The 23024-nt window shown below is 39.7% G+C and overlaps 1 protein-coding gene across 3 annotated transcripts; it reads left to right on the top strand.

Moving 5' to 3' along the window:
• Positions 1-8521: 8521 nt before the first annotated feature.
• On the top strand, positions 8522-21294 carry LRP2BP (LRP2 binding protein; the record flags this gene model as incomplete). Of its 3 annotated transcripts, none has more annotated exons than XM_080928943.1 (8): positions 8522-8630; positions 9289-9401; positions 10309-10422; positions 15670-15812; positions 15888-15993; positions 17762-17985; positions 19980-20154; positions 21229-21294. In XM_080928943.1, 8 exons carry the CDS (start codon positions 8531-8533, stop codon positions 21292-21294), a joined length of 1041 nt encoding a protein of 346 aa, XP_080785069.1. The 3 variants fall into 3 exon arrangements, with proteins under 3 accessions (XP_080785069.1, XP_080785068.1, XP_080785067.1); XM_080928942.1 differs by having other exon boundaries at positions 8531-8630; positions 15673-15812; XM_080928941.1 differs by having other exon boundaries at positions 8531-8642.
• Between the last annotated feature and the right edge of the window lie 1730 nt (positions 21295-23024).

Below are 23024 nucleotides of genomic sequence, written 5' to 3'. Positions count from 1 at the left end.
AAAGACTAGTCTAGAAAAATAACAATGGCAAATTCTACTTTAGGGCGTATGACTTCCCCATCCATGAGCTCTTGACCAGAATATGATATTCTCTCCTGAGAAGCCAGCTTCAAATGCAATCAGAAACAGTTACCCCATAACAGTTGGCCACTGTTGCCGTGATGGGCACATGTTGCTTGCCTGGCCAGGTAGGTATTGTCTTACGTGGGGCACTGTCTATTCAGCACTAGGTAAAAGCACTCATGTCTTTTCTTGCCAAGCAGACTGCACTGAACTTTCTGGCTGTGTGAAAACTGTATAGCAGGAGATAGTTTTCCGGTAGCTTGGAGACTGGTGTCTCTCCGCCCTGCAGCTATGGGGTGTGCTGTCTTCAGCAATAGGGCTTTGCCATGTGCTTTGGCAATATCAATGGCAAAGCTTATGTTGTTTTGGAGACTTCTGAGGTCTCCCAGAGGTACCCCATACCTTCCATTGCAGTTTTCATGTAATAACTCAAGTCTCCTTGGCGTTTAGTGAGTGCTCATCCATAAAAAAGACTTGTTTGTCTACTCCTCAGCACCACCCCTGCTGGGGCCCTGGGAATGTTGGCAAATCTACACCTAGCCTTTCCCAAGCAGGTCATCAACTAAGGACCAAGTAATCAAATCTTTGAGCCTGTGCAGCCATTCTCATTCACACCTCTCACATGGTACATATGTGCACTTGCAACTACCCACATGAACATGTACACACAAATAAATAATGGAGAAACATCATTCTACACCATGGGTTTTTAATGGGCATTTTAAAAGCCATACTTCTTTTAAAGCAACCTACTCATGCATCAGTCCATGACTTAAGGGAGAAACAGACAATTATAAACTCTCACGGCTCAGTGCTACTTAAATTGCTTCGGCAAACATGAAAAACATGGAATATAGTGTTTTTATGTGTCATAAGTTAAAATGTAGCTAGTATGCTTATGTATTTTTTTATTAATCTTTTTTCCCTTGTTTAACCAAATTTCAGTCCCGTTAGTGTATCAGAGGACATTTACTGCACTTTTAATACATCCTGTCTCTTTCATCTCTAGAACATAAAATGTCAACAAGATGGCTCAGTCCATAAAGGTGCTTGTTACCAAGTTAAACAACCTGAGTCCAAACCTTGAGATTGACATGGTAGAAGGAGAGAAACTACTCTAGCATGTTGTCCTCTGCATTTCAAATACATGCGCGCGCGCGCGCACACACACACAGACACACACACAGAGTGAAATTTTTTAAATAAAATGTTAATATAGTTTAAATACAATTTGTTTAACTTAAAGCATTTTTTATTAAAAACTCAAATATGTTGAAACATTAGCGTCCCATTCAAATTGACTTTTGTGTCTAAGAGAAAAAAAAGAAAATGTTGCTCTTCCTAGTCAAATAATAGTTAAACCAAATGAAGAACAATGCCATGGTGATGCAAAGATCAGTCTGCTCAAAGTGTACACTGAATATATTTTCTAGACACTTTAAACAATATACAGTTTTAAAGGAAACAGTTGAATTTCCAACCTTTAACATAATTTACCAAATCATCTAATAAATCTGATTTTGGTTTATTTGTTCTTGTTTTTGCCTTTTTTCAACAGATTCTCTATATTTAGATCCCTTGAGATCACCTGTCCCTTGCTTTCTGAATGCTGGATTAGAAGCATGAACCTATGGGCTTAGCAGTAAACCATTTTAATCATTAAATTATCACATGCAGGTATAATTGACAGTGTGCATTTCTGAGAAAATTGGACTTTTGCACCAAAAAAAGACATTGCAATTATGCACAGAAATTACCAGTATCTGGCCATTCTTCGGCCTTACTCAAATTCTGCTTCCTACTGAAAGGAACTGGAAAGTAGAGCATTCTTTGAAAAAATGAAGCACCCAAGTATTTAGAACTTCTAAAGTTACTTTTATTATAGAAATAATTACATCATAGTCATAGCATTACACACTGGTGACTATCATCTGTTTAGAGGTACATAGTTAGATTCGAATCTTTGCTCCGTTACAGCCTAACCTTCCTAAAAATTTACTGTGCAAAGTCCAGAGGGTCAAATGATGCAGAGCTTGACAGGAAGAAGGCAGGAAACAAAGAATTGTTTTTGTAATGAAGTGCTTTAAAAAAAAATATTTGTGGGCTATATAGGCTTGATCAGTCTCGTGCATTCATTTACCTCATTTTTCTTGGGGGTAATAAGATTCTATTTTTTATGGGGAAAGTAGGTAGTGATGGGAGGGGTGGAGGGAGGATGGCCAGCCATAAAATACACCTAAGGTAAGATCCAAAGTGACGTGTTGATTGCACCTTGAAACTTTCTCAAATCTTCCACCAGCTGATAAGTGTGACTCAGGAGAGGACATTTCAGATGGAAACCAGAACAGTGAGAGCAGGATCGTACCCACCCCAACCCTCAGTTTGAAACCGAAGACCACCTTTTCCCCCTAGAAGACATCTCCTCTCTGTCTTGCTCTAAAATTAAAACCTGTGACTTCTCTGAGAAAGGCACACCTTCCCCAAAAGACCAAAGACAACTGGGATTACCTGTGAATGGTCTAAGAACTTGGGGCAGGGATAAGTACCTTGTGGGTCTCTTGGGGTTGTTTTCTAGATACTTGAGTACCCCTGCTTGTTCCTCTTAGTTTCTAGAGCAGCAGATTAATTTAAATTTTGCTGCTTCAGATTTTTTGTCTTGTTTCTATGCTTAGCTGTTGCTACACTGGGAAGGCAAGGAACAGTTTTCCATACAAAAGAGCTTTATTTATATACTTTACTACCTGAAAGAAAAAGATGACAGAGCACCAATGAAAGGAAAAGTCACGGGGCAACAATGTTGTGAAAAGATGACATCCGGGGTCAATGTTAGGGGAAGTATGAAGTGGGGGCATATGGCCCATGGAGGTGCGGTGAGGCCTGGGGGCAACAGAGATACCTCTGGGGGTCTATGTTGGAATCCCTTCCCCCTGAGGGACCAGCCACACAATGGTATAGTACAGAATAGAGTTTATTCAGGTCATGGGAGAGTTAAGAGGGTAGTAGAGTCAGAGAGAGAGAGAGAGAGAGAATAATAGAGAAGTAGAGTCTGGCCATGAGGATGTGGAGGGAGAGGGAGGAAGGGAAGGGGAAGAGGAGGGATAGGGGTGGAAGAGCAAGAGAGCCAGGAGGCAAGAGAGAGAGGAGGGAGCAAGCAGCCCCTTTTATTGGGGCAGAGCATACCTGGTTACTGCCAGGTAATTGAGAGGTGGGGTTTACAGAATCCCAACACTACTTGTTCTCTAAAGTAAATAACCTTTCTACCATGTACTCATAACAACAACACATGAGCTTTTTTGTGCAAATATTCTATATATTTTATATAGCCACTAAATTATATGCATTTCTATTTACCACTGGGTGTTGAATGAAATCCACCAAGAAAAGAACTCCTAAAAGCTCAGAGGCAGAGTACTTGCCTAATATGTGAGCTCTAGGATTAGTCCCTGTTGTTAAGGGGCAAAAATACAGGGGCTAAAAATAGAAAGCAAAGCTCCCTTGTGGAACAGACAGACTCAAACTGCTTGAAGCTGAACTGAGTGACTTGTGCTGCCTCATACAAACAATTAGAGCCTAACTAAAAATAGTCACTGGTGCCTCGCCTCACATGGCCAGTCTGGGAGGAACGGTAGTGTCATAAAGCATACTACCTCCAAATAGTGAGATGTTCCCATGAACTCTATTCAAATACTCAACTGACCCTTGGAGGCAAAACCAGGTAGCCTCTTTATTGTCATAAAGACTTCCATCCCTTCTGAGGGACACAGCTCTTTCTCTGAGAATGCCTCTACTTTCTGTCTACAGTGCCTATCCACTGTCTACAGTGTCTGTTAATTTTGGTCTGTAAAATATTTTTGCACCCACACCTTGGGTTCATTGTGCCTGCTCCAACACCCAATACTGAACTCATACAAGGACCTGGCAGCCACAACTGGCCAACACAGGTTTCCAAACAGGAACCGCTTAGATGAAAGACAGGATGGATAAAGCATGCAAATCCTATTATTGCAATTTTCATTATGATTTTGAATATATAATGTCTTCATTGGTTTCATTGTTCACAGGATACAAGGTAAACAGGAAAAAATTAAAGAAAAGCCGTATTTGGTTTTCAGAAAATGATGTAAACTTGCCACACCCCAAAGGAAGGGCATGGGAGCAAGTACTCTAAGTAATTAAATGGGCTTTTTCGGAAAGGAAAGAAAATGATACTCGCTGCCAGATTCAATATTGTCTTGAGTGTCCATTGTTAGTGATTTTTCTCTTTCTCTCACTTGTGGATAGATTATATTTTTAGTTGAGACATGACTGTTACTAGCTTGTCTCATGGATACTGCCAGAAGACCAGACTCCTAGGTCAGAGAAGGATGACTTTATTGCTCACTGTAAATGACACACCCAGGTTTGTCAGCATGATTTTTGAGCCAGTTCTGCAACCCACCCTATTCCCCACTTTTCACAGAGGTGACTCAAAAGTCCTTTAGGATACTGATGTACCCAGAAGACAGCATTATAAGAGGCATTCTAAGCTTTGGCAATTCAACACCTGTTAGAAAAGCAAGCCTGCCCTCTGTCTATGTAGATACATGACCTTATTCTTTAAGGGTACTAGCTGAAAGCACATGCTGAGAAAGGCCCAAGGAAGAATACAACAGAACTTTGCATTCTTCTTACATTCAGTAAGAATATGCAGGATTCCCCTCATAGATTGTCTCTTTTAATAGAACAATGATCTAAGTTATTTGTCAGCCAGACTCATGACTTACTAACGATAAATCTCTAGAAAGAGGTGGTATGAACTGTTGTCAATCAACATTCAGAGCAGCTGACTTCAGAGGGTAAGAGGAGGGGTAAAGAGACCCGTGAAGGGAATACTGTATGTGTTTCACCCACTCTTCCTCACAGAGCCACAGGTTCTGGCTATGGAGATACTCCGTGGGTACTGGCAGGCACCTAGTGCTGAGTCTTTAACATCTGAATTTGACCCCAGGTCCCACATGATAGACAGGGAGAACTGACCTACAGCTTGTTCTCTGACATCTGCATTTATGAAGGAACACACACACACACACACACACATTATTTTAAAAAACAATTCAAAATCACATGTTCTTTTCCAGTTATGTTATAAATGAATGCCCAGTTTCTATAACAGGATTGTTGGGATTCAGTTACCTGGCAACAGCCAGGTTTGCTCCACCCCAGTTACCTGACGCTATAAAAGGGCCTGCTTGCCCCCTTCCCCGCCTCCCTCCCTACCCCCCCCCCACTCTCTTGGCCTCTTTCTTGGTCCCTTGTTCTCCCCCCTCACCTTCCCTCCTCTCTCTCCACTTGTTTATGGCCGGCCTCTACTCCTCTATGACCTGAATAAACTCTATTCTGTACTATACTGTCATGTGGCTGGTCCCTCAGGGGAAAGGGATTCCCAACATGGGCCTCCTAGAGGCATCTCCCTTGCCCCAAGGCCTCGCTGAACCTCCATGGGCTATACCTTCTCCCCCCCCCCCACACACACACACTCTTCATCCTTTTCTTAACAAGGATGTTCTAAGTTCACCACATTGTAGGCACACAGCTGGTAATTTTATGCTTAATGTCAAAATTTGGCAGAATAAATACATACTCTCAAATTTCAAATCTTTTCTTAGTTCTGTCTCTTCATTCTAAAAAGTACTAAATCTGAATTACCCTCTTGTAGCAGTCCTGCCTGCTAGATATGAGAGCAGAAATTGCCCCCTCAGAAATTAGCTGTTTTAGAGACAGCCTTGTGATTATGGGGACCTTGGGGTGGGAGAACATTTATAGCTATTATGAGACAATTCAGAGAGAGAGATTAAAGTCAAAAAGTAAGGAAGACAGCTGCAATAAACAGTATGGGGCAGGGCTCCAAGATGTCAGAGAAAATCCCCAAACCAAGCAGCAGGCACACTTTCATAGTATCACTGGGAGCAAGGCTTGTGTTTGTCCCCAAGAGGCTTGTGTTCACAGCACGGACTGTCAGTTCCGAATCCAGGGTACAAACGTGAGAGGATGTAGTACTGATCTCTACAGACTGCAGAGTCACTTTGTCAGAATGACCAGCTTCTTAAAGTGGAAGGCACACATTTCTAATACATATTAAAAATTATATTTGCTTCCCTTTTTGCTTTAAGAGATAAGATAATGCATGGGTGGGTGGGTGCCCTGCTAACCAGCCATTTGGGATTAGGTAAACCAGCTCCCACCCTGACAGTTCCCTCCTTATTCCACAGTGCTCCAAATGATCTCCATCTCCTCAAGTTTTACAGGAATCAGTACTTATAAAGCACTTAGGAAGAAAACAAAACCTGGCATTTCATAGAAGCTGAATAAATTCTTTTTTCTTCTTTTTCAGACCCTGTGAAATACTTCTTTTTGAGCTGCTAAAACAACAGAAACCATGTGCAGTATTGTAGCCAGAAAAGACAGTGTGAGTTTAAATGAGGTTTATGTTGTTTATTCATGAGTTTAAATGCTGTTTATGCTTTGCTTTATATCTGATGCCTTTCCTGGAATTTACCAAGGTTTCTCTGATTCAGTGTTCTCAGCCACTGTACTATGACCCCTGGGGTTACATGTCAGATACTAGCATTACAGTTCACAACAGTATCAAAACTACAGCTATGAAAATAGCAATGAGATAATTTTATGGTTGGATGTCACTACAACATGAGGAACTGTATTAAAGGGTCACAGCATTAGAAAGTTGATACCCCACTGCTCTAAACCTTTCAGACAGTAGCACACTGTGTTAATGTCTTCAGAGGAAAAAAATATTTTCATTTGTGAGTGGCAGTTGACAATAGGCTGTTATTACATTTGGATTCTTATCTATATATCTTACACATGTGGCTTTGTTTATTGGGTATTTTACATTTTGTAATAGAAACTTAGATTTTGAAATATACATAATTCAATTACTTCACCTTTTCAAGATTTACTTTATGAGTAAGTGTATGTGTGTCTGCATTTGTATATGTCACTTGTGTGGGGGGTGCCAACAGAACCCAGAAGAGGGTGGTCACTCCCTAAAGCTGGAGCTACAGGTGGTTATGACCCACTCAAAGTGGCTTTTGGGAACCAAGGTCAGATCTTTTAGAAACATTTTGGTTTTTTTTTTTTCCTTCATTTCCGTTTATGTGTATGAGTCATTTGCCTGCATGTGTTTATGTGTATCACTAGGAAGATATACTAGGCACATTGCCTGAATAAGCCAGAAGAGGGCATCTAATCCCCTGGAACTGCGTTACAGACAGTTGTGAGATGCAATGTGGTTGGCTGGGAACTAAAGCCTGGTTCTCTTAACTGCTGAACCATCACTCCAGCCCTGTAACCAGTAACTTTGCTTCTGTTTGTGGACAGGGTCTCACTATGTCGAATAAGCTGGCCTTGTACTAACAGATGTCTGCTAACCTCAGCCTCCCGAGTGCTGGAATTAAAGACATTTTGCCCTCATGCTGGGCCTATTAACTTTGTATATCAAGGAATAAAACACTTTAAGACTCTTTATTTAAAACTACAGATAAAGAAATTAACTTTTAATTAACTCCTTCTCCCACCGACAGACATTTCCGTGAATTTTTTTGCTAACGTAGTAAACCATTTGTCCTTTTTTTTCTTTTGAGTCCCACTATCATCTAATGAAGGAGTGCTGTATTGCTTAAAATAGTTTTTTGTAAGTATGTAGTTTTTTCCAATCACACAAAGTTTCTCTTAAGAACAGAAGTAGACCACCAATCGGAGAGACCTCGCGTGGTAGCTGGCTCCTGATTGGTGGAAGTAAGTTGAAACAGTAGAATGCCAAAAACCAAAACAGAAAGGGGGGGGGGGGGGAAGCATAGCAACAACAGTTTGCTGCCTTCACTACTCTCACCTTAGGCCAACCTGGACTCCTTCAACCCAAATGAGGAGGCCCCTACATTTTATATGAAGGCTCTGATTTACCACTCAGCGGTGATCCATCCGGTAATATGGCAGCCCCATACAGACTGGAAGAGAAAACTGAGCAACAGAGCTAAAATACAGTGTATTCCCAGGTAAAGCAGACACATACTTTCATCTGACATGGATTACTCTGGCCAGTTTCAGTTAAAGAACAACAAGAAAGTCCTCCGTGACAGGAACAGTGAGCAGTGTAGTCTGTTGCCACTGAGTAGCAGCGGTTGTGAATGGCAGGACTCCCTGCCATGTGTGAAGCCATAGCCAGACAGGATTTATTGCTACCTCAGGGGCCCTTGGCCAGGCAGATGCTTCTGTGATGGGTTTCAACTAGGAGTGAACTAGGGTTTCAACTTCCTTTGTGCTTTTCTGGAAGAAGAAATTGTAATCATACTATGTATTCTTGTTTACAGGATCCTAAATTGTAATCACACGGTGTGTTCTTGTTTACAGGATCCTAAAGTGTAAACACACTGTGTGTTCTTGTTTACAGGATCCACATTGTGGAAACAGGATGAAACTGACCAGCGAGAAGTTGCCCAAAAACCCTTTCTCTCTATCTCAGTATGCTGCTAAACAACAAAAATTCTTCCAATGGAAGAAAGAAAAGACTGGTATAAATCTGAATATTTAATTCTTGCTTGGAAAATACTTTTTTACTGAAATTCCATGTGTGCTAGCATAAACAAAACAAACAGTTAATGTTACACTCCTTTCTGGCTTCCCTGGAGGTTAGCCACCTTCTTAGACAGCAGACCCACCTGGAGGTGTCTTACAATTCAAGCCTGATTATATTTCCCCCTTACTTAAGGATTCGTTCTACAAAACAGGCGCCAGATGTTGCTTCCCTCAGAGAGTGCAACACACTGCTTTACTTCAAAAGGAGATTTAAAGCTATTTTTATATAAGCTTTAAAAACTAAACTGAAGATGGCCAGCCCATTTGTTTAGCAGTTCTAAGTAAGGCTCAGGCTAAGAATTTAACTCCCTCACAGATAGCTTTCCCCAGTGCTTGCAGAGACTGCATTGAAGTGCCCAGCTGGCAGTGAACCCAGTCTCAAAGGCAAAACATTTCTTGATTATGCCAGGTGTGTGTTGGTGCTGTGATCAGAATTCTACTTAAGCTATATTCTTTCTGTGAGCTAAGCTTTAGGAACTAGACTCTGGAAAGAAACTGATATTAACAGCATCTAATGAATTCAATGTTACGTATGGCTTCAAGAGAGAACCTTCACATCATATAATTAAGGAAGTTTTTACCTTTCTAAATTAGATTATTACCGCCACGCTAATTTGGTGGATACAGCATTGCAGTTACTGAAAGAAAGAATAAGAAGAGGGGATGCCATGGCATATTTTCTAAGAGGCCAACTCTATTTTGAAGAGGTACCAGTAGTTTTTGGTCTTTATCTTTTTTTTCTTCCTTTCTTCCTCCTCTTTTTGGTAAAATTGTATTGTTAAGACTTAATTGTTGGGGTTGTTAGCATAGTAGTGGAGCAGTTGCATAGGGTTGATAAGACCCTGGGTTCCACTCCCAGCATCACACACACACAGAACAGAGGCAGAAGAGGGTCCCAGGAAGTTTTCAAGAGAGTCTCCCACACTGTTATCCCAGAGAAGTGCTGAGAAGTCACATAGGCTGTGGTTGCGGCTCTAAGTGTGGCACACAGATATAAGATTAAGGAGACATCTGGACTTTCTTCAGAAAAGTTATTCTAAAGGTTATTCATTTTGAAAAATCTATCTCCACACTGTAAGTTGAAAACATAAGTTTTATGGTTTTATTTACAATAGTAGTATCATTCATAAGCTATTTACGTAGGAACAATAATTGAAGTCCCTGATTATTTGGTGTGAGAAGTAGCTTTTCATACATCCTATTGAGCATGAGACCATTTCCTTGTTTATCCACATTATGGTGAGATGGCTCCATAGGTACGTGCTATCATATCAGCTCCAGCAACAGAGCTTCAATTATTTATTATATTCCGAAGGATTTCCCCCAGTCCCTCATGATCCTTTGAGCACTCAGGAAATGGTTAGCCACAGATTCTGTTTTCTTTAATCTTCATTTACTCTATAAATAAACATCTTCTGAAGGCTTGTTTACAACCTCTCTGAGGTGGCACAGCCTGATGGCCTAAGACACTGTCTTCTCAGTTTGGACCTTCAGTGTCAATATGGCTGAATCATTTGTTAACTGTGTATCCTTAGGCACAAATGACTGTTGTATGCTTCTGTTTGGGTTTACTTTAAACACACAATAAAATGAAGTACTTTCGGTGGCTTTCAGGGCTGGTATGAAGAAGCCTTAAGACAGTTTGAGGAAATCCAGGAGAAAGACCATCAAGCAATTTACCAGCTAGGAGTGATGTATTACGATGGGCTGGGGACAACCGTAGATGCTGTAAGTTATCACGTTGTCCATAGTGTTTGAAAATTCACTGCCCATGGACTATTGGATGCATTTGAATTGTATTTTAAAAATCTCTATTTTTACATATTAATCTTTCATTTTTAGTATTCTAATAGATACTGATATTACTGTACACATAAATAAAAGTTCATTTCTTTTGGTCCCTTTCCATTTTGTCCCTCCATTTGTCTTCAGCTCCAAATCTAAACTAGCAGTTTCTTGACATAACTAGAGTCAACTGTCAAAAACAACGAGCCTCTTTGTATTTGAATTCGAATGACCATCCCCAACTACTATAGTCATGCTTTATCTTTCCAATGATTTCCTCCATATGAACAAGAAGTTATCCTCAAGAAAGTCTCCCATGTTAGTGGTGCCTCTATATTTCTGTTCACATGGTAAGCCGGTCTAGTGAGAAGAACATCCACTGCCACTTTAAACCTTTTCATCTCTCCTGAAGAACATAGTTAAGCACTGAGTTCACTCTAGGAAGAGCAAGAACTCAGATTCCTTTTCTGAGCCTGGGTCTCACGATTAACAATGTGTCCTTCTCTGTTTCTGGGAAAGATGATAGCTCTCTCATCAACTCTCCATTAGGAATCTTACCTAAAACTTATATAAAAGAATTCTTATATACTATAAAAATAGTTCAAATGTCTGTAGTTTTAACTTTTGAAAAGCTAAAGTTGAAAACAAGCATTGTTCACAGAGAGATTTTGACCATCTTGCCTGAGAAATTATATTGTTGATTTGCCATAGATTTTCTTAGTTGTACAACGCGATTTTGAGGGTCATTTATAAACTTCTGAAATCTACCATAAAAGGTTCCTTGCTATCATCGGCTCTCAACATGCTGTTGAACATATTTCTCCTTATTTTAAAACATGATTCTACACTGATATGCATAAAATTTAGAAACTAGGAATTGAATTCCTTTAATTCTACATCAAATGGGAATGCTTACTGTTGTTACACAGTTATGACACAATTATTAATATGATGATAGAGATTATGTTTTCTTCAAAGGACTCCCAAAATTCTTAGGTTAAAAAACAACATGGGTTTAAAACCTGGCTAAGAGGGTAAAAGTGCATACCAAGCAAGCCAGACAGCCTAGGTTCAATCTCTGCACCTCATGGTAAAAGAAAAAAATTAAGTCGTATAACTTGTCCTCTGGCTTCCACACATGTACCACAGCAGGTGTGTACCTACACTAAAATTTTATTTTAATAAATAATAAAAATTAAAGACATGGAGATGGAATTAGAGTTTTCTGTGTGTACTTTTATAAGTAATCTATAATAACAAAATATATGACAGAATGTATCTGGGTTATATACATTATGCCACTTTGTATAAGGACCTGAGCATCCATGAGTTTTGTACCCATGAAGGTCTTAGAACCAATCACTGAGGACAAGAACAACTGTGTATGTGTACTGCATGTGCTTGTGTGTCTATGCACACACACACATACATATTTATTTATATACATAAACACTTTAAAAATCATACAATATATACCAATTCTACATCCAAGTCATCTAAAAATAAACCAATTAGAAATCGATATTTGAATTAACATTTGAAGCAATAGAGTTTATTTTGCCTTAGTATCCTTCATAGAGGTTATAGACATTCTTAAAATTGCTCTTGAAGGAGGGCTGGAGTGATGGCTGAGTGATTATGAGCATTTACTGCTCTTTATAAAGGATCTAGGTTCATTTACCAGCACCCAGCATGGACAGCTCACAACTACCTGTATCTCCTGCTCCAGGGGAACCAACATCCGATTCTGAACTCCTTGGGTAGTTCAGATGCTCTCTTCTGCCCTTGAATAACAACATAAACAAAGCTTGAAGGATCCATCTCTACTTTCTCTATCAGGAGGACTCATCACAAAGCCAGCAAGTTATATTGTTAGCATTGTGAACAACATAGACTAATTTCATTGGCTTAATGTATTATTTGCTCAGTCCCTAATGCCCAAACATTACAAATGGTGTCAAAACAGTCAGAGGTACTTCATAATCAAAGATAAGTAGGAAAGAGACTGGCAGTCTGAGGCCATTCATTAGTGAAGCTAAGTGTTGTAGACTAAGGTAGACAGGTGCCAAATACAAAGGTGTGGTTAGGGAGGTTTTTATCAAACAGGTGACACAAACTGAACTGTTCTGGTTATACTTTTTAGCACAGGGAAAGAATGGTGTTTAGACAGAGGAAGCAACTTGATCAAAGTTGGGAGATGTCCTTTAGTAGCTGAAATTCAGCTACTCCAGGCAAGTCAGCTTGTCAACTAAAATAATGAGCAGTGCTGGAGATAAATAAATCACTTGGTGATTTGAAAATTATACATAGGAGATAGCTCTCGAGTACGGCTCTCAGTCTCAATGGGATGAATGTCGTAACTACTCTCTGAAGCAGTTTACAGGTCAACCACCCATTAAAGGTCACAGTAGACATTAAATTACTGAAGTCAAGGGCTGGGAGCTTAGCTCAGGGTAGGAACTGTCGACCCGTGTGATGTTCTAGTTCTGTTCCAGCTCTGTGAACTGAATAGATTAAATAATTAAGGTCCAAAATGCAAATAGACTTCATTGATATTTCACAATCTTCAGATAATAAAGCAGCATTTAGGAACCAGTATTACAGTTCACTCCAGAAAATGTTTGAGAAGATAAATCACCAGTAAAGCGAGGAGCTGATGACTAGGGAAGCATTCACTTTTTAACTCCGTGTTTAATTCCAACATTTTAACATCAAGCAAACAAGGCTGTCTCACATGACTGTCCTCCCTTGACTGTTGCATTATTAAACAGACTGTTGCATAGTGAGCAACACAGGGAAGACCGGATGCATTCTCCTTTATTTCAAGGATATTATTTTTGTATCAACATTAAATTATTATAAAACTCAATGTGCTTTGAAAGGATGTTATCAGGGTATCAGAATGTATTAACATGAGGTGACTCAGTGGGCAACAGTGCATGCTGCCAAACCTCAGGGTTTGGATTCATTTCCTAAGACCTACGTGGTAGAAGAGAACTGACTCCTCCAAGTTGTCTTTTGACCTCCACACACTTACAATGACATGTGTTCACCCCTCACATACATCCATCTATACATTCATTCATTCATTCATTCATTCATCCATTCATATATATATGCTATATATATATATATATATATATATATATATATATATATATATATATATACACTAATGAAATATAAATGTAAAATGTAAAACAAAAGATGGTGAAAAGTCTCAAGACCTAGTATAATGTTCATTCTCTTGCCATTCTATATGCTCCTCTTGTATTTTGCTATCATTGAAGGAACAAGGTATCAGTCAGTTGACTAGTCAAGAATTAGTCAGTTGACTAGCAAAATTAGTCAACAATTAGATGACCTAACAGGAATTATGATTGAGGAGGCAAGCTGATACAATAACATACTCATGAGACATTAACTATGCAACTTCCTATGTCTTTCTCTAAAAGGAAAATAGTTTATTTGTGCCTCCCAACTCAGTGTTCCCTGTTTACACTGAAACCATATCAGGGCTCAATCATTACGACTGTTTCCGGGTCATTTAACATGGGATTGAGAAACAAGTACTAAGGAAATTACAGTAATGGTGGGTACATATTTCTAAAATCTTTAAAATATTCATATCTAACCAGAAACAATTTATCAAAAAAGGAACAGTTTAAATTCATGAAAGAGATAATAAACCACCAATTTTAATCTGTGTCTTGTCATTTCTGTCATCATCCATGAGGGACTGCTTCCTGGCTGAGCTATCTCATGATTCTCTAAAGCCTTACCAACTCTCTCCTGCCCCATTTTTGCCTCTTTCTCTGGTTTCTCTTCTGTGGTGCTGTCCCCTGGAGGACAAGTGAGTTGGTCCCATCTTTCTCCACAGAGCAGCAACAGCATTCCTTCATTTGCCTTCTGTTAATCCTGGTAATTATTAAGATGTTTTCTTCTTAGAAGCTTGCTACAGCTAGACTTTAAAATAGCATTCTTTATTTCTTCATAGCTGCAATGGCTACTTCATGATTTGTTTTCTCTTTAACTTCTTTATCCCTCACTGGGACACAGCTTCACAAGTCAGAAGCTTTGTCTATTTTGTTCATTGCCTTATGCCCAGGTATCAAATCTATAGTGGACTGAGTGAATATCTGACCTTGTGGTCCCATGCTGACACTGTTATCAAGGTCTTGACTTCAGTGGGTTTTCAAGGGACTTTACTAAAGAAGTCTATCTTCTGAGACACAACTTTCCTGCTGATGTTGGAGGATGACCTGTGACCAAGAAAATGAGAGAACTTGAAAAGTTGTGAATTCTCTGAACTATAAAGTAGTTACTTTATCTTAAACATAGGGTGGAAATGATGAAGCTAAAAAAGTGAAAACAAGCCCAGCTCCATATTTGAGTACTGAAATATATTTAATATTATAACATATTTAACATTATACAAATTTAGTATTATAATATATTTAATATTAGAACACTTTTAGTATTATAATATATTTAATATTACACATATGTAATATTATAATATATTGGGAGTTTCAATGCATTATCTTCACTAAAGAAGTCCACTTCATTGGACCACAAAGTTTAGGCAGGGAAAGCAAATGGAGTGAAGAAAAGGCTGAGGATGTGGGAATCTTATTCACTCACTAACAGTTTCAGTGGGAGAAACAGGAGAAGGGGGGAGACTGAAAACAGAATTGTGGAATTCAGAATATGTGACAAGATGGTGCTTTGGCAACTTACCTTGTGTGCTTTCCAAAATGGTTCAGCTCTGACAACTGAAGTTCTCAACAGACCTCCTCTCTCAGGTCTCAGCCTCAGGCTGTCTGCTATGTCCTCTACCCCCAGGGTTAACAGTCAGGCCAAGAGAACTTGGGGCTATGAGGGTTTTAAATGGCAGGTATTGGTTGAGAAACCAAAGGGCATTGCATTACACTGTGATTACAGAATGCCAGACACAGGAGTCTCATTCAAGCAGAGACTTAAATGATGACAAAGGATCAAAAGAGAGGAAATCAAACTGCTTTGCAGACCCAGAAATGACTTGACACTGTGGTGCATGGGTCAGGAAGGAACCTGTCCAAAGCCAGCAATCTAGCTAAACTTGGTTTAGCTAACACAAGTCATTTCTGAAGTAAGGCCATGGAAGAAACACTAGTATTTTTGTCTGTTTGTTCTTTTCCTTTGTGGAAGGAAAAAGGAGTGAACTATATGAAGAAAATCCTTGATTCTTCATGCCCCCAGACAATACATTTGAAATTTGCTGCTGCTTACAACCTCGGAAGAGCTTATTTTGAAGGAAAAGGTGTGAAGCGATCGGATGAGGAAGCAGAGAGGTAATCTTCCCTTGATTTAAGGGTTTGTACTGCTAAAATGCTCAACCAAAGAATAACCATACTTGTCTCTTTCAGACTGTGGCTTTTTGCTGCCGACAATGGAAACCCAAAAGCTAGTGTGAAGGCCCAAAGTATTCTAGGATTGTTTTATTCAATGAAAGAGCCCAAAGACTTAGAAAAGGTAACTGCCCTGTCCCATTTACAGCTTGTATTTTGGTACTGGCAGAATCCTCAGCCTCACCTATGCTGAACTACACCTCAGCCTTCTTCCTTTAATGCTGGCGGTATATCTAGATTAATAATTGTGTATATCTAGATTAAGAATTGTCTGACCAGTTCCCTTCAGAGAAGACACTGTGGAAGACACTGGCTTGGGCATGCATCTCTAACATCTCCTACACAAGGTGAAGGAAGCTCACCCTTCAGGATCTTGTCAGGCTTTCCTCTTGACAAATATCTGACAGAGCAACTTACTGCTCACCTCACTGCAGCCATGAAGCAGAGATGAGGGCTTTCTTCCAGGAGTGTGTCTTTGTACCCAGAAGTGTGCTCCATTGTCTCAGGATTTCTCATCCCAATCAAGTTTACACTCAACATTGAGCATCTAATCGCAAAGCTCAGCTCAAACCTTTCCTGTCTGTAGAGTCTCTGCATTTTCTGCTTTTACCAAAGGAGACTATGGATGAGAGAACCTGTTTTATGCCAGAAAAGGTTACATAAAGCACAACCCTGAAAAACTAAAAAACAGAAAAAGAGGACTATCCCTGAAATAAGGCCAGATTCATTTGAGCACGAATTAAGTAAGGCTTTCTTTTATTTAAGGAAGTACTAAATGTTGCTGGTGAGTAAAACACACAAGGATTTAAAAGCTAAAGGCACTGTGTTTCTGAAAAAATATACTCTCACAAAAATGACTGAAAAAAATACTATGGGAAAGAAATGTAGGGCTGAATCCTGCTGGTCAGTGAAGGGTTAATGGCAAATTCCCAAAAATGGAAATAGTCAGGAATGTTCCAACAACCACTTGGACCTACTTTCTTTAAATCTGATTCAGTATTAGGCAAATGGTCAAGTGGTAATTAATCAGGATATAGAATTACCAAGGATTAAAGCATTTACATGTGAGAGATTATCTAGGTTAGGATGTCACTGGAAGACCTCTAAATGTGGGCGTTTCTATTCCTCAGGCTAGACCCTCAGATCACATAAACAAGAATGCTGGGCCCATAGGGATGGCTCAGCATTAGATGTGCTTGCCATGAAGCCTGACAAGCTGCTGAGATCCAGCCAGAACTCTCCTGTGGTTTGAGTATGAAATGATCCCATAGACTCCATGTTTGAACATTTGGTTCAGTGTGATGGCACCATTTTGGAGAGTTGTGGAATCTTTAGGAAGTGGACCCTCACTGGAGGAAGTGGAAGGAGGCAGAGCTTGAGGTTTTATAGCCTGGTTCCACTTCCTACCCACCCTCTGCTTCCTGAATGTGGAAGCGATGTGAGCAGCCAGTTACTGCGTGTTCCTGTTGCCAAGTCTTCCCTACCACTGAGGGAGGGAACTGTGAGCCAAAATAAGCCTTCATTCCCAAAGCTGCTTCTTGTCAGGTGTGTGGTCATAGCAACAGGAAAACACACACAGTTCTTTCTTAGCATCAGCGGGGATTTTGTGAGTGCACCTCCTTGCAGATGCAAACCTTCAGTTCCTAGTTTATACCTTCTTCACCAAACTTGCAAAGCTTGAAACCCATACAGAGAATCTTCCTTGGCCAGGAACAATGCTGACCTCTGTGTGTGTGTGTGTGTGTGTGTGTGTGTGTATTCCAGGAAAACCCTGTAGAACTAATTCCTGGAGATATGTCCAATAATTATACAATTATAAATAGAATTTCTCTTTCTAGAACTCTCTTATAGTTTCATCATACTGATAATAAAATGAAACTGTGATTTCTCAGGCATTTTTCTGGCATTCAGAAGCTTGTGGCAATGGAAATCTGGAGTCCCAGGGTGCACTTGGTCTCATGTACTTTTATGGACAGGGAATCCGCCAAGACACTGAAGCTGCCCTGCACTGCTTACGGGAAGCAGCTGAACGAGGGAATGTCTATGCCCAGGGGACTCTTGTGGAGTACTACTACAAGATGAAGTTTTTTACCAAGTGTGTTTCATTTTCCAAAAGGTGACTCTGAGTTTGTTTTTCTGTTGCTATCCCACCAACGAAGATGGGTGGTTTCTAATAGATAGAAATTGTTTCTCACATTTCTGGAGCCAAGAAGACTGAAACCAAGGTGCCAACAAGTTCTGCTGGATGGTGAAGCTCGCCCTCTCCAGAGTGGGAGAAATACCACGTCTCATATGCACATTGTCAAAGGGCAAGACCCTCCCTTCTACCTCCTAGGCTATGTGCAGTGCAGCCTTTTATAGAAGGGCATTAATCCTCTGAATGGGGGAAACCCTCATTCATGAATGAGACCTAAACATCTCTTAATCCTGATACTAACAACCCCTGAATGTTGCAGGGGACATTTTTGATTCACAGTAATGTTTGAATGACAAGCTAGAGGTACTTATATTGGTGTTCTTGGTATTATCTTGGCATTCTATGCCAGATGTGTCCAACAAAACTTCCTGCTGATCTATGTCCCAGTCTTGTTCCCATCCTAACCGCAGAGAGTGACAGATTGAGAGAAGAGATAAGCAAGGAAGAACAGTTCTCCCCTTCTCCTCTTGAACATCCGTGCCCTCCAGGCAGCAGGCCACTGAAGGAGCCACCTCCAATACTCCTAGCAAGTGCTCCTCCTGGCTGAGATTCTGAACTGCTCTTAAAAATTCTTATTACATTGACTTCCTTGGTGTGTGTATGTGTGTGTGCATGTGAGCCACAGCATGCTTGTGCAGATCAGAGAGTAATATGAGGGAGTTGGTTGGACCCTTCCACTGTGCTGGTCTCAAGGGTTAAACTCAGCTCATCAGGCTTGGTAGGAAGTTCCTTTGTCTGCTCAGTCATCTCCCAAGACTAACACACAGAGAGATGTTTTTGTTTTAATCCCAGGTGTGGGATGTGGGGCTTCTTCAAATTATTAACAGCTGACTATGATTTGCCTCCAGTTCCAATACTGGCATGATTTTGTCAGCTGCAGATAGTTTCTGTGATTGTGTGACGTTTGGAATTATGTTCTTAGAAGGTATATAAATGCTTGGGTCCCAAGAGGTGATTTGTTGGTTGATTGTTGTTAGTCAAAGTTTGTTAAGTAGTTGTACACAAAGAAGAAAAAACTATATATCTGATGACAAAGATCAAACTTGCCCCAATGCCCTTAATCAGCAGGAAGTAGTCTAATGATGTTGCCCTATTTCCAGCCCCTGGCTTTATTTAGGGATCTCTTTCTTTTCCTCTCTGCCTATCCTTTTTTTCTTTCAATCAGTGTTAGGAGTTTGGAAGGGTGGGGAAAGAGTTGAGAAAGGTGGAAGAAAGAACCCACCCACACAGTAGCAAAAGACAATTACAAGCTTGGATCCTGGGATCCTGGTGAGAGACAGCAAGAAAATGAAAAAAGAACAGACACCCAACAAAGCTAGGATCTGATGGGGTTCTGTTAACATTTCTGTGTGTTTGGAAGTATCTGTACAGAGAAGTCTCAGGCTACATCTGGGAGGGAGGAAGCTGGAGTTGCTAATCTTTGCACACACCAGTCAGTCATCCCAAAGCACTCCAAATACTTGGATTCCTGAGCTAACCTTGGCCATATCTTTTCAGCCTGGCCCAAGTGTGTTAGTAGCTTTACCAATTGTCCCACAGGTCTGAGGCCTTGGGAGTCTCAGACATGGCTGGGCCCATGATAAAATACACATTCCCCAGAGACCACAGACACTAAGGGATTTTGCCCCTACACAGGGAATATAGAATTCTTTTAACCCCTAGTCAGCTTATCCACAAAATGATAATTATGCTTAAATATTAATGAGAAAAACGTTTTCCTAATGTATAATTCCTATGAGTATTTCCACAAGGAAGCTGAGATCTACTTCATCCTTCCCTATTAACAGATTAGGTTATATTAACCTCATCACACAGCAAACTTCTCAAAAGGGCAGGGACATCATAGGTTGCTCTGTGCAAACATAAATCATATCTGACATGCTTTTAAATCTTACAATTTCACATCCTTTCAGGATAGCAGACTATGATGAGGTTCACGACATCCCCATGATAGCCCATGTCACCGACTGTCTCCCAGAGTTTATCAGCAGAGGCATGGCCATGGCGTCTTTCTACTATGCAAGGTGTCTCCAGCTTGGCTTGGGCATTACAAAAGACGAAGCATCTGCCAAGCACTATTATTCTAAAGTAAGTTTGGGGACAAAATAGAAAATTTCCTAACTAGAAACACAGCCTTCTTGAGAGTGGAACAGCTCTCTGGGGTCGTTCTCCAATCACTGTGCAGATAACCTGTCCATGGTGATTCTGTGCAGGCTGCGCACAGCTCTGGAAGAATTATGTCAATGTATTTAAGTTCAGATGATAAAAGTCCCATTTTGGTGTAAATTATTCCCCTTAAATCTGCTGCCACCATCAAGCAAATAAAGGTGTATCATTGCCCCCAGGGCCTAAATGCTTCTGTCTTCACACACACACACACACACACACACACACACACACACACACACACACACACACCAAAACCAAACAAAAAACCCAAAACCCCAACAACAGAAAAACATTTTAAGCCTATATTTTCACTCTCATATTGTTATTAAATGAAGGTTTTAAAGTAATACCCCCATGACAAAGTTTCATGAGTGTGGGGAACACATTTACCCTCTCCGTTTTTAATCCTTGAGTTCACTTTCAGATCAAAGACTTGGGTGGGGCTGGTGGCGGGCTATTGCAATAGTAACTGCCGTAAATGTTTAAGCAGGAAGCTATGCTCATGAGCACAAATCAGAATGGCGTTATGATTAACTCTACATATGGGTCTTTGCTGTGTCGCCCAGGCTGGCCTGGAACTCATGCAGTTCTGCCACTGTGGTCTCTGAAGATTCTGGAATTAGAGCCTAATGCCAGGCTTACTTCAGAAAAATTAATTTATAGTCCTGGAGGAGGATGCCAGCATATCTGCCAAAGCTCCCTAGAGTATTCTAGTGTGCACACAGTTTAGAAACCCTGAACTGCTGTGCTTTAAACAAATTTCCAAAGTAACAGATATAACTGATGTCTGGGGGTATTTACCACACTACACCATTGTGTCAAGTCAGGAGTGTGAACAAAGTAACTTTCCTAAAAACAAAGTATTTTCTATACTATAAATCTCCATAACTAATACAATTTCATATTCTTGATTATCCATAGTATGCTTTGTAGATAAAGTATGGACCAAGCAATGAGAATTTATCACCTACTCAACTCTTTTCTCTCTTTCAGGCTTGCCGTCTGAACCCTACACTGGCAGATGAACTACACACCTTACTTATTCATCAGAGAATTTAGACCAAAAAGCATTTCAACAAGGACCATCAATTCTAATTTGAAACAATGTGTATGTTTACTGCCACTACATCCATATCCCTGTTATACTATCTGGGGCATTTTACAGAAATTTTAGTTTTGTGATTATATTTGTATTCTGTATTTTACAAACTAAAATTTAGATACTAGTCAAATTGCTAGGAAGAGTATTCAGAGACCAACCTCTTAAATTGTATAGTGGCCTGAACTGTCCTGAGTTTGAAAGCATGCCAAGAGCAACTACCTCTTTGCTTTATTAAATGCAGTATCTGCAACTACTTAGTACAGAATGAGTTTTGTGATTTCCAACGTGCATGTGCTGCAAATTAAAAACATAATTTGAAAGTTTAATTCTTATGTTTTCTTTAGCATTTGTTTGATTTTATGAATTTTGCTAATTTAAAATATCTTTAGTCATCTAAAACTTCAGAAAATTAAATGAAGGCCAATGAAAATTTAATGATTAGACTTTCAAATCCTTTTAGTAGAAAGTGTATGGTGTTCCTATAACCTATTTAAAGATTATTATAGATAGTTGGCTAATTTGTAAATTTTAAAGTTATTTAATATCATGTCCCTCCAAATGTGTCCTCAAGGATCTTAATAAACAAAACCATTAAGACCCTTAGATGAAAATTAATAGTAATAAGATTTTGTTTGAATTCATTTTCTACATTTTTTGTAAATCTTAGAAATATTTCTATACAAGATAAAATACAGGAAACTCATAAAAAAGTATTAACTAAGAACTACATCTAAATATTGTTTTGTAATCTAGCCTAAGAACGCTTACTTATAAAAGACATTTTAATGAGCACTGTTTTTGGTTAGCACACAAAGAAATGGATTTCATCATGACATCGTCATAAGTGTCCCAATACTCTGGTCTCACCCTCTCCTTCACTGCCCTCCTTCCTTGAGCTGCACTCCCACAAATAGCCCCTCCCTACTGCCCTCCCTCCTTGAGCCACGCCCCCACAGACAGCCCTTTTCCTTTCCCCAGTTAATCTCCCCTTCTCCTATTACTTATTTCTCACCTCCCTTAAGATCTCCTCTCCTCATATGATCCTCTATTTTCATGAACACACATAAATACAAACACTGCTCTACACACACACACATTTTCAAATCTTGGTTCCATTTCAAAGAAAACATGGGTTTCCCTTCGGAGTCTTATTTAACATAATGACTTCCAGTCCCATCCATTTTCCTGAAAGTATGTTGTTTTTTATTATGGATGCATCAGGTTCCACGGCGTTGGTTTCACATTTTCTTGCTGCATTCATCTGTAAATGAACACGGAAGCTGGTTGCATTTCCGATCTACTGTGAATAGTGCAGAGAGAAAAATATGCATGTTTCTCTCTGGGATGTGTTGTCCAGAGTCCTTTAGGTACACACCTAGGAGTGATATAGCTGGGCAACATGTAGTTATTTTTGCCCATCTACTTGGTTGAATAATTCTGGGTTTTACTGTTTAATTTTTGTAGTTCTTTGTATAGCACAGATATTAAAGTTATTAGTTGAATATTTTTTCCTATTTTGTAGATTTTTCTCTTCACTCTGATACTCTCTCCCTCACTTTGAAGAAACTTCTAAATACTTATGAAATTAATTGGCATACGTCTTTCCTTAGATTTGTGACACACATCTAAACATTGTATAAAAATTAAACTAGCAGGCTAGGTGGCAATTGGGAGGCAGAGGCAGTTT

This window comes from Micromys minutus, assembly GCF_963924665.1.
Source record: "Micromys minutus genome assembly, chromosome: 14".
NCBI lineage: Eukaryota > Metazoa > Chordata > Mammalia > Rodentia > Muridae > Micromys > Micromys minutus.
This window is presented reverse-complemented; position numbering and strand designations above follow the sequence as displayed.